The sequence below is a fragment of the Poeciliopsis prolifica genome, unplaced genomic scaffold (genome assembly GCF_027474105.1).
Source record: "Poeciliopsis prolifica strain line A6 unplaced genomic scaffold, Auburn_PproV2 SCAFFOLD039, whole genome shotgun sequence".
Lineage (NCBI taxonomy): Eukaryota > Metazoa > Chordata > Actinopteri > Cyprinodontiformes > Poeciliidae > Poeciliopsis > Poeciliopsis prolifica.
In genome coordinates, this window is record NW_026562414.1 from 1,321,336 (window position 1) to 1,333,611 (window position 12,276).

Genomic DNA, 12,276 nt, shown 5'->3' on the forward strand with positions numbered 1-12,276 from the left:
GAAAACTAGAGTAAATGAAGATATTATAAAACATGAAACAAGAACATGAACTGTCAATTTGTGTCTTGCACTTTTGCATGATGTTGATTGATTCCAAATCATTTGCCCTACTAAATTTGGGAAAACAATGGGTCATGTAATTTTTTTCAAGCAGTTGCGTGGCAAAGTTCTACCAGAGTTCACGGTTTGTTCACAGAGCGCTAAAAGCTTTTTCACCGATCAATTAAGTGACCCATCAGCCTTTACGCATTAAATATCTGCGTGACAGATTTTAACTGATGACAGTCAATCCATCTCCATCACCTGGCAACAGGCAGACGCACTGGTGGGTGAGAGGAAGTCACAGAGAGATGGATGAGTAAAAGCAGAACTACATAGACAGACATACAGACTGATAGACTGAGTGGTCACCCACTCCAGCTTCCACGTCAGTCCAAAACGCATCAGGCTTCGCGGTATTTTCCAACCACTCAGTTTCCCTGCATGCGGGCCAAGTTTGCTGACAAAATCAAGGCTTCGTTAGGTCAGCCAGACGTTGTTTAGTGGTTTGTGCTCATTACAAAGAAATACAAATGAGTCAGTGGGCTCATACAGTACACACTCACATGAGTCACTGAGATCTCCAGCTTTCTGGAGAATCGCTCGGCTCTGACACCTACCTGGGATCACGTAAGCAGAGTTTCAGAACAAGCATAGAATAAACACGACCTTTTTGTGTGTGCTGATGAATGACGTCACATACCAAACAGCATAAACATATACATTACAAATGAAATCGCACATTGAAAATCAAAGATTACATGTTTCCTAAAAACTGCTGCCATTGTACCTTTGTGTACAGTAACAGGAAAGGGCCAGAATAAAAGGATGACATCATGTAAACATTCACAAGACAAAAGGTTTCAGAAGTCATTTTAATCTCCTGCATGTAGGAATTTTTCTTATAAAAACAGGTAAAATAAAATGTCAACATCTAAGAGCTTCAAGCAGCAATGGAGAAGTACTTTACTACTTTAATTTATAGTTTTGCAATATATTAGTTGTAGGTCCTTCTATGGAAATGGACAATAGCCAACATATCTAGAACAGCTCTCCACTGTTACGACGTCAAGTTTGACTTTTACACAGGGATTTAGGCTTAGAGTATTTAGAGGAACAAGTTGTGTTTTCTGTGGCTCAGGAAGAAAGTTTTTGTTGGTTTGAAAGTCTACGTAAAGCCCAGTTTAATAAAACAAGAGACTTAATTTTTCAGTTTCCCACACCTGTTGTTGATTTTAGTGGAGACTGTTCAGAAAACGTTGACACAACTTTGGATGTCGTCTTGTGATTCTGCTCTTTGCTGTTAATACGCTGGCATTTTTTTATTTTTTTTATTCCAGTTTCCTGATGCCATATATGGTGATTATACTGGTTGGCCTTTGAATAAATAAGTGTGTTTCTGTTTTTTCCTCAATGTAGTTGATTCCTTTTGCGTAAACTAGGACATTGTTTTGTAAACACAACTTGTTTTATTTATGTCATAGTACTATTCTCTAACAGACCTCTACGGTCTCAGGTGCAGAACAACTCTATTTACAATAGGACGTTTTAAATGGAAGCTGGTTTAACTGGATTTTATTTAGGGGGATCAGTGTAAAGAGGGCTAAATTACATAGGTACACTTTCAGATTTTTATCTGAAAGTGATAAAACGCTTGTTTTGGGGAGCTATTTATCGTTTTCCTTCTGTTTTCCAGCAATGTAGCACTTTGTATTAATCTAATTCATAAAAACTCTAGATGAAACATTAAAGTTTGTGCTTGTAATGTGTGAAAACCCCAAAAAGTATGAAAATCTTTCCAGACACAGTCTCGTTATGAGACTTTAAAGACTAAGTCCCAAATGTTTCCCCAGTTCTCAGAGCAGAGACATATGAAGACATTCCCATTTAATCATTCCCTACATGTTCATTCATTTGTTACTTTGATTACTTTCTGCTAACATCTGCTTCCCACTTCCTGGAACCGTCCTCAAAGCTTTGGTCTTCATCAACTTGGAAAAACCCTGTTTTTGAACTCGGGTGATTGAGTTGCATTCCATGTCAACTTGTTTTAACCCATTCCTCATAGCTTTCATGAGAAAACATTCTCCTGAAACACAGCGCGTGGTTTTATTACAATCCGAACACAACAACAGAAGCAAGAACTCGAAACACTCGTTTCATACTCTCAGCAGCTTGGCACTTGGCTTTGTTAAAACATTTACTCCCTGATGTGATACAGATGTACTGTCACAACTGTCATCCACGTCTTAATAATTGATGCCCGCCCAAGACTCGCCTCTTCTATCCCCTCCAGCCCCCCCATGCTTCTGAATACTCATGCTTTTATTTTCCACTTGTGCTCCACTTGGCTGGCCTCCACAGAGCCTGAAGGAAAGTCACATTTGGATTGCAATTTATCACACGGGGGCACTCAAGAAATTAAATCTCCACCCCCGTCGCCTCAGGTGAAAGCTCTGTTGGTCAAGGCACTTTGCATGTCTGAGTCATTACATTGCTGTTTGCATGTAGAAAGATACAAGGAATGTGTCCGGTTAGGATTGGATGATGATGCATGTGGAGAAATAAGCCACTTATTTCAGGGCTAAGAATTGACTTCATGCTTGATAAGTGGAGCACTCCTACAAGTCAAGTGAATCAGTTGGTGTTCACTAGTTTGATTTTTTTTTTTTTCCTCATAGCTGGCGCACAGCACAAAGGAAAAAAAGAAAAAGAAAAAGGCTAGAGGATCTGGAACATACACAGTTGAGCAGAAAGCAGCTAACACACTTTTTTATCATTCTTCCTAATATATTATTGAAAGCTATTTTTGCGGCTGCACTCTGAGAACAAAGGTACTGCAGTTGTCACTTTCAACTTCACAGACAGAATGGAGAATTTTTCAGAGGATATGCATATATTTTTCTTCTTTGCCTTCATGATGTTTAACAAAACAGAACATCCCTCAAGCATTTTTGTCTCAACAGCTGCAAGTATTTAAAAAAAAAACTGAAAAAGAATATGAAAACCTGGTGAACAAATAGGCCATCATAGGTTTGGCTGAATGCACCAAAATCATCTTAGAAAAATTAAGACTTAAAGCTGACTTTTGTGGGATTTGCATTCATGCATTTTTTAAATCGTGTTTATTTGTTTGATCTGTTGTCGCATTCTGACTGCAGCCTCCTGTCTTATCTTCCTCCAGCTTGTAGGATGCTGCACTGGTGAACACATCAGGATGTTAAGTCCAAATTGCATGGCTCAGTTTCTCTCTCTCTTTTTTTTTCACCCTCTGAACCCCCCATCACACTCACAGAAATGTCGTGCAGTTACTGAGATGTTGCACAATGTCGCTCGCTGTGGAAAGTCTGGATTGTAGGTTAAAAATCCTTGGCGCCCTGCAGACCAACCAAGCGAGACCCTGCATGAGACCAGCTGCTCAGCGTATCTATCCTTCTACAAGTTGAGCAAGAGTGAAGGTTTGAAAGAGGAGAAAAACTCAATTTCTGTCCAATGCAGAAAGGAAAGAATCGCCCAAGATATCAAGCACAGGACCGAAACATTCCTGGCAACACTGTTTGTTTTTCTTTGCAGAAAAACGCGGCCCGTCTGCAAACTGAGACGATGACTAACAACACAAACACACAGCGCTGTCTGTATTTAAAACCACAGATTTAAGGTATTTTATAGGGAGTTTATGTCAACACAAAGTAGTGCATAACTAGAAAAAGTAGAATAATTGGTTTTCAAAATTGCCCATAAATAAAAATCTAAATTTGCAGTTGTATTTATTATTTCATACGTTAAGAATTTTGGGGTAGTTCTCTACCAGATACGCACATCATCTGACACCATTGTCCATTTTTCTTTGCATATTTAGCTCAAACCTAGTTAGTGTGAAATGTCTGCCAACTTATTTTTCTACGACACACATTTTCAGGTTGATATACGTATGTGCTTTGACTCGGACATCCTAATATATGAACTTGCTGTGATCTAATTGCAATTCTCCATATTTAGGGTGATTGAAAGATGAACCTTCACCCTTCTTTCAAGTCTTTTGTGGTCTCTACTAGATTTTTTTTACAAGGTTTTTTCTAAATTTGATCTCATTTGGGCAGCACATCTTATTCCACAGTTTTAGTCTGTGAAAGCTTTCAATGAGACTTGTTATAGCTATTTTTTTTTCCTTCCATGTTTATACCATACTTTGTGTTTTGTTATCACATAAAATGTCAGTAAAGGATACTGCAACTTGTAGGTGTAATGTGACAAAATGTGAAAAATTTCAAGTGGCAGGAATACTTTTCAAGGCACAAATATTAGGCTTGTAAGTTAACAGTGATGTCAAAATGAAGACAGTTAAGATTTTAAGGCCTGATTAAAGTTACCTTAACGAGGCCACATTAAGACACCTTTACAAAGAGTACGCATTACAAATCAACATTAACATGAACTCCTCCTTCATTCCACACAAACTGGAAACTTAAACCATTGAAACCAGTTTACCGGTTTGTTCACTGGAGGCAGCACTGAAGTCCCTCCCTTCACTACATGTGTAAACCTTGTAAAACCAGAAATCAGAAGTAGCCTATTTTTATTGGATAGAAACATATTCACTATGGTTACTCAAGAACAGTTTTGATGCATTTTAAAAATATTTCCACAGAAATAAAGTCCAAAGGGCTAGAAATGGTGATATTTTTTTTGTTTTGGATTTGATTTACTAGTTCAAAATAAATATGTGTTTTGTTCGGAACGTTTTGTGTTAATGTTGCAGATAATGTGTTACAGGTGTTTTTAAGCTCAAATGATGATTTTCTTACTTTAGAAACCAAGATGACCCAATGTGAAGCAGTAACTTTCCCTTTTAATCACTAGTTGTGCTGCTCTTGGCAATAACAGCTCAAGTATTTATTTAATTTGGAGGAATTAGACTTAGGTTAGATTATCTTCGTCTAAAAGAAATCTTCAAAGAAGCAAATACTTTTCACAGGACTCTGCATATTTCCAGTGATGTTTATCTTCACATTACAACGAGGGGCTGATGAGAATAACAGGGTTGAGGTCACAATGCCAAAATGATCCTTCAGTAATCCTTCTTTGTCCCACAGGGTGCAGTTAAAGAACTGAAGCAACAGTCAAAATAATTTCCTCTGATTGTTTATCAGGTCACAGACGTGAGGAAAAAGATGCTTACAGTCTGATGTCTGATGACAAAACTTCCCCAAAAGGTCATCTGGCTCCCTACAACAATTACAATACTTTTTATTTGTGCTGCAATGCCGTGTTCGAGGTCAGAACATTTTCAATGTGTCCAGACAAACTTCTCAAAAACTATGTTTAGGTTTCATTCTGACAAAAGTAAGCAAACGCCTAATCAAGACACTAAACTTGATCAATTAGAGCACACAGCCTCTTTTCAAAACAAAACAAAAACTAATTTCTATTTAAGCAGAAATTAAATCTAATTATTAAAAATGGATGGATGACCAGGTGCTCCCATAAACCTTGACCAGCTTCCCACTCATGTTTCAAAAAGTATCCCCACAGAATGATACTGTTACAACCACCACATCTCACCATGACATAATGTACCTTGACTTCTACAATACCTATATAGAAAGCAAGTATTTCGCCAGCTGCATTCCTACGACGCAACATGTCAGCAGAACTGACTACGCTGCATGTTTAGGAGACTTTTTGCATTGAATTCACTAATTTGCTTAAGCAAAATGTTCTCTGCATATGTACCTTAAAATCGCTAATTGATTTTAACACTGTCTTTAGGATTCAAAACAACCCACCAAACACAAGCAGCTGCTTTTGGAAGCAACAAGGGTAATCGAGAACACGTTCTATTGTTTTCAACTTTCAGTGGTCCCAAGCTGCATGTGGGTGCAGACAGTTAATCAAACTGTTACGATCTGGAAGAAATCAAAACCCCAACATGCTTTAAATAAGATAGCATGTGAGGAGAACCCTACATGAGAAACACTTCATTTCTCTTGGCTGCTGTGAACAAAATTAACTCTAAAATCTGCAATAGAATCCAGAACTCTGCTCTTGATTAGACCATCCTCGTTGGTCCCAGAGTTGTGAATGATTAAACATGTGTCGTGTATTCCCAGATGCCTCTTCCAGCTGCTCCTGTTGTCGGGCAAACGCTTTGGGCTTCGGTTTATGTAACAACTGCAACACATTGAACACGCCTGACTGAGCTGCTACTTCACTAAAGTTGCAGCAAACCAACACAGAATCACTAAAAACACTTGCTCTTATTATTAATAAAAACAGAGGTATACAGCAAAATAAAACCTTATTTTCATGGATGCAAGTGAGGAAAGAATGAAATCTGAAAGCGAGAATCATGTGCATTCATGTCTGAAATATATTGTTTCAGACATCAGACTGATGAAATTATAATGTATTTATTTCTCGAGATCAGCACAGAAAATGCTGAGAATTTTAAAGTAGGCATGATGACAATTGGTCATGACATTAAATAATTTATTGGAAAACTTCAACCACCTGTCACAAGTGCGGTTACATGTATATCATGTAGCTAAAAAAAAATTTAAAAATTACAGTGTGAGAACTGCTGTTTCTGTATCTCATGGGAATTAATTATTGAGCCTCACTCCAAGTCAGACACACATTAACATAAAAGCTAGAAAAAAGATCATGTAAACACTAACTTTTAGAGCTTAATGTAGAAATAAAATTTCAAAATTCTAATACAGAAAAACAGAACAACAGCTCCACATAGTGGATATTCCAATTTATTGCAAGATAAAAAATAAAATTCAGGGAACAGGACATAATTACCTAGAAAATCATTTATCTGGTCAGGATCTACATCTCAGCGGTGTACCGCAAAGATCGACCTGCGGAGAGAGAAACAACAAACCAATGAAGAGCAGATCTACATTACATGTAATATATTTACTACATTCTGAAATATTTTTATTATATACTTCCATAATTTTCTAAACTCAGTCAATAATGATGGGAAAAACAAATGGTGACAAATTAAACGACAAAGCATATAAATTTAACAAATCAATGTAAAAAAAATCTACATTGACAAATACATAAATACTAAAGTAGATATGTCTTAATTTTTTCTATATTTGATCAGAATTAGAAAATGAATAGAAGTAAATTTCAGACTTAAAGTTTAAAGTTTCGTTTCAAGTAAATTTAAGTGTTTATTTATTCATTTATTTCAAACAAAATTTCAAAACAAAGACAAGGAGGACAATAGAAAACGTGCATACAAAACCAAGAAAAAAAATAATTACCTTAACACAATTTCTGTTTGACAAGGAGTAGAAAGAAGTGAACACTTATCTAATATCAATTTAATGAAATCTATTACTTACTGACTGACTAATAACAAGAAATGTGTAATTAAAAACATGCTGTGGTATTTATATGTTCAATTTACTGTTCTAAAGAACCAACAAGTATGTTATATATTTAGTGACTAGATCTTAGATAAGGTTTACAATAAATGAATGCTCCACATGTTTTAACAACTACAAAAATAAAAAGTGTCAGAACAAGTAAAGTCCACTCGAAAAAGTAACTCACTAACCTGGACAGAGGATTTCTGCCAGTGATGACTTCACCTCGAAAAGCTCGCTGTTCTCCTCTAAGTCTTTCTTTGCATGGAAGCTCGTGAAATGCAGAGCAGGCCACCAGTCGTTCCTTAAAGCCATCTGCCCCTGGACTGAAGTCACCCATTCTTCCCTGGTGTTATTTAGCACAAGTAAATCAGGCACAATGTAGGAAATTTCTGATTAGAAATCTAATTTCCATCCAAGGATGTGTGCGTACTGTTGCAGCAGTTGGTGAGTGACAGCATGTAAACACTTCCAAACGTCCAGGTTGCTCCTCCAGCACTGGAAGTCGAGCATCTCAAGGAGGACTCCTAAAGCCTTCTGGGTATGACTTTGTTTCTCTTTAAAAACAAAAAACAAAAAAACAAGCAGACAAATATGGAAAGAAGTCGTTGAAAGATGACAGATATCTCAGTGACTTCATCTGTTTTGCTATTCATTCCACATTAAATGGAGAAACAATCTGCTCTTACCTGACTGAAGCAAGAGACAGCTGTAGGCCAACATCAGTTCATGGCTTGGCACTAACAACTTCAGGTGCTACAGTAAAGTACAAAAATATTAAAAGTTTTTTTTTGCTTTTATCAAAAAGAGGACAAAAATCATATGGAGAATATTACTATTATTTAACGACACATTATACCTTCAACACTTTCATCAGCTTTTTGTCAGGAGCATCATGTCGCTTTAAGAACTGGTACAGGTAGAGATGCGCGTTGGGATTTGGGGGAAAGCTGTTGTCATATGCGTAGTTGTTCAGGACTTTCTCAGCCTCTTCATTGTCTCCATAATACTCCAGCATCTGGCAAAGTAAAAGACAGGAGGCTGCTACGTTTCTTTATACTGATTAACACTGAGCATATGCTAAAATGTGTTTAAAAAGTTGTGTACATACCTAAAGTTGGTACATACCTCCATTTAAAAGATAAATGGATTTGAGTCCTAACTAATTAGATATTTTGTGCATTACATTATTTCACTGCATATAGGCATAGTGTACCATGATTAAACCAAATAAAGATGGAAGATTTTACATGAAACTAAAAAAGGGATTATTGGTTTAACAATATAGGATATGCCTGCAGAAAATGTCCATCTTTCCAAACAAGCCTTCTCCTTCCTTTCAGAGTGCTGACCTCAACATAACAAAGGATGAAGGGATCCCAAACTCCTGGACTTTTCAAAATTTCTTGAAGATTTGTAGAGGCAAGTCTGAAGAAGGTGTGCATTCCTTGGTCGTCTGATTCAAAAGAGTCTAAAAAAAAAAGCACAAACATTAGAAAATGAATTAAGTTGCCACAAAAATAGTTTTTCCAAAGTCAGGTCTTCCACAGACATGCAGTATTGCTGTTTGCCCCCTAGGGGGCAGTGTAACACTACATAAGACTTGGAAAAGTCTCTGAGAGAAATCTGCTTAATAATGGATGCTGTAATGGTGTGAGGTCAAGTGTGGCCTTACTATTTGTGGAGAGCGATGACTTTCTGTCACACCACATTATGTAATCCATCAAACTCCTGTAGGCCTGGATCAGTTTAATGCGCGGAAGCTGAGAAACCGACTCTTTCCCGTACCTCCAGCTCTCAGCGATGGAGAGCTGCTGCTTTGCAGCTTCGATGTCGCCGTGGAGCATCAGGTGGAAAGAATGTTCCAGGCAAATCTAATACAACAAAGACATAAATAAGTCATCAAACCGCAGCACGATGAAAAGTCTGCGCTCAGGTTTGCTAACACACACACCATCAGATAATGTTTAAATCCTGAGTGTTTCATTCGTTCATATATGATGTTGTAGTCTTTCACTGTTGCGTTGGGGAGATGGTGAAGGATCTCAGTGCTGATTCTCCAAACAAGCTGCAACACAGAGTGAAAGGAAGCAACATAAATCCCAAACAGAGGTGAAACTTGAATGAAGAAGGTCTTAAAAATGTTGGATTAATTAAAACCCAACCAACCTACCTCTTTATTTGGCTGTGCCTTGATTTTATTTCTGTCCTCTAATATCTGGGTGTAACTGGCCATGTATTCTGCAGCCTCCTGCCATCTGTGGTGCAGCATTGCGTCTCGGACATGCTCAAGACAAATCCTGCACGTCTTGTGAAAGCCACTTTCAACGCGGGTCTCTGAAAATTTCAGGAAGGAAAAAAAAAATCCAGTGTTTACAACGTATGCACTACTGACAACTTTTTTTCTGATATCAGCAGCTAAAAATATTATTTTTGCAAAGAATTATATGAATTCATTTCACACAGCATTCTAATTTATGTATTTGTTTTTCTCTGAACACTCGTTAGCAATAACTTTTGCTTCAGATAATGAGCAGTCTGGTGAAAAAATTTTATTAAATGTTTTATTGAAAAAAAATTGGTTTCCTGCCAAGATCCACTGATGATTAAATAAGTTAGTTATTTCCTAATGATTTTACCTCCTTATCATGTCTCTTAGCAACAGGGAGGGTCACCAAATTTATTTTAGAAACATAGATGCTGGAAGCATTTTACCTAAACAGTTAACCAATGCCTATATCTGTGCAAACAGTTCTTTTAACAATATGCATACTGTGTACAGTGTTAAAAATATTGTGCAACCCTAGTCCAGAATTTTATAATTCTACAAGAATATTTGTAAGTCCTAATCATTAAAATTTACAGAAATAAACATCACTCATCTGTATGAGTCTATCAGTTTTCTATCTAAATTACAAAAACAATCTGACTTTTTGATATTGTATTTCATTGTTATGCATCAATTGGTAATTTTGACTCCCAGATATAAGAAACTATGCACACTCAAAATGATGTAGCATGCTAAACTGCATGCTAAATTTCTCACCTACACACATAGGTTTGGCCAGTGGCAGTGTTGATTTGTAGCTTTTTCTGGAGCTGCAGTCTGAGGAGTCGCTTTCATCCTCCAGGACCACAGGAGGACCCAAGCATTCGTCTGAGGTTTCCATAATCAGCTCTCCAGCGACACTGAAATGTAACATGGGTACATGTGTGAACCAATATAACTTTTACTAGGAGTGTTTTTTTTTTCTATCACCACTGATTTCCAAGTAACTATACTGTATAATACAAGACGACTTAAGGAACTTCTATTAGTATCGAACAAAACTATTTTACCACCAAGAAAATGTGTGAATTGTTTAAATAATGTACTCAAAATATTTTTACACTGAGATAAAGAGACAAAAAAAGATCTTGAACATCTGATTGGCTATGCTTCTTGGTAAACTGAAGGATAATTCTTGCCTTTTATTATCTAATTTCTCTAATTTTTGAGAAAATTTCAGGTAGATTTATTTATGACTGATGTAGTCTGATCTAAAACATACAATATATATGTATTTTTTTAATCATTGAACCTGGGTAGGTCTTTTGTTTTAGTTTCGAACATCTCTCAAAAATTTTACTTTTGTTTAATAAAGTAAACGAACTCAAGGCAGAGAGATGCTAATGAGATGCTAACAGAAGAGTTCCAGTTAGCTGTTGTAGTAAATCGTTTAAATATTCTTGACGAATCAGTAGTAACCTTCCTACATCAGCAATGTAATTTAACAGAAAAATAGACAGCCAAGTTCATAAAACACAAAGTTTAATCACACTTACCTTTTAGAAGTAGTTTTTGTTTGAATATTCCTGAGAATAGCTCATTCGTTAACTTATGCTATTAGCTTTTTACACCGTTAATCTATCACCTAATTCTAAGAGGCTGATCGGTCTTACTTTACTAAAATGAATGTTTAAAAACTTGAAATTAACTGTTGTTTTGCAGCTGCCATGCTTCCAGGGTAGCCAAGGAAGTAAAATGAAAATCTGTACTTCTATTGGCTCCTCAATAACCCGGAAGAGGCGGAGTTAAGGGTAGCGCTTGATTTTACAATAACATACTCCCTACGAATCGTCTAGCTCTTAGTTTTCTCCCCATATATTGTGATTTTGTTCAATTTTTGCTTTTTCTTTGGTAAGATAAGATTATTTAGCTTTTATTCAATATTGTTTGTTTTAGTTGTAACTTAGCCAGATTTTTGTTATTTTTGGTTTACCTTCCTGAATATCAGGTTACAGATTCCTCCTGTCTTTGGATATTGATTTCACTCTGACTTTAGTCTTGTTTGTAGAAGGTTTTCTTTTTGTTTTTAGGCCTGATGTTTTCCCAGAAGTTTTTTGGAGAACTGCTGCGGTCTGGTAATACCAAAATAGACGTTGAGCTCACAAAGTAAAAATGTATTTTTAGTCACAAAAACAACACACAATATCACCTAAATAACTTCACACAAACAGTGTCCCAGTGAGTTCAAGTACATCCACAATAACCAAAGAATGATTTCACCAAAAAAGGTAGTATTTTAGAAAGGCTTAACTAATGTCTGAACGATGAATCATGCAACCAGGTTATTGCACTTTTTGAGCTCTCTATTTTACAGTTTTTTGTATTGAATTGTGTAAGGAGCCCCATTAAAAGTAGAAACATTTGCATTATTCATCATGCTCTGAATGTGAATGTTTAAGTCTCCCAAACCTGTCATTTCAACATAGGTGTGGACACTTTTGGGAAGCAATGTACCTCATATGGTAGTTGTAAAGTGGCGGCCCGGGACGTTTTAACATGTCACTTTTCGGTTTTTTGACT

At 36.6% G+C, this 12,276-nt stretch overlaps 1 protein-coding gene across 3 annotated transcripts; it reads right to left on the bottom strand.

The window, feature by feature from the left end:
• Nucleotides 1–6,520: 6,520 nt before the first annotated feature.
• On the bottom strand, nucleotides 6,521–11,432 carry taf1a (TATA box binding protein (TBP)-associated factor, RNA polymerase I, A). Of its 3 annotated transcripts, XM_055054368.1 has the most exons (11): nucleotides 11,253–11,432; nucleotides 10,474–10,616; nucleotides 9,601–9,764; nucleotides 9,382–9,495; nucleotides 9,103–9,301; nucleotides 8,780–8,898; nucleotides 8,287–8,445; nucleotides 8,117–8,183; nucleotides 7,861–7,984; nucleotides 7,619–7,773; nucleotides 6,521–6,905 (listed from the first exon to the last, which is right to left on the bottom strand). In XM_055054368.1, the coding sequence occupies exons 2-11, from the start codon at nucleotides 10,595–10,597 to the stop codon at nucleotides 6,874–6,876; spliced, it is 1,257 nt and encodes a 418-aa protein (XP_054910343.1). In that variant the 5' UTR covers nucleotides 10,598–10,616; nucleotides 11,253–11,432; the 3' UTR covers nucleotides 6,521–6,873. The 3 variants fall into 3 exon arrangements, with proteins under 3 accessions (XP_054910343.1, XP_054910345.1, XP_054910344.1); XM_055054370.1 differs by lacking the exon at nucleotides 11,253–11,432 and having other exon boundaries at nucleotides 10,482–10,569; XM_055054369.1 differs by lacking the exon at nucleotides 11,253–11,432 and having other exon boundaries at nucleotides 10,478–10,565.
• Nucleotides 11,433–12,276: the final 844 nt, after the last annotated feature.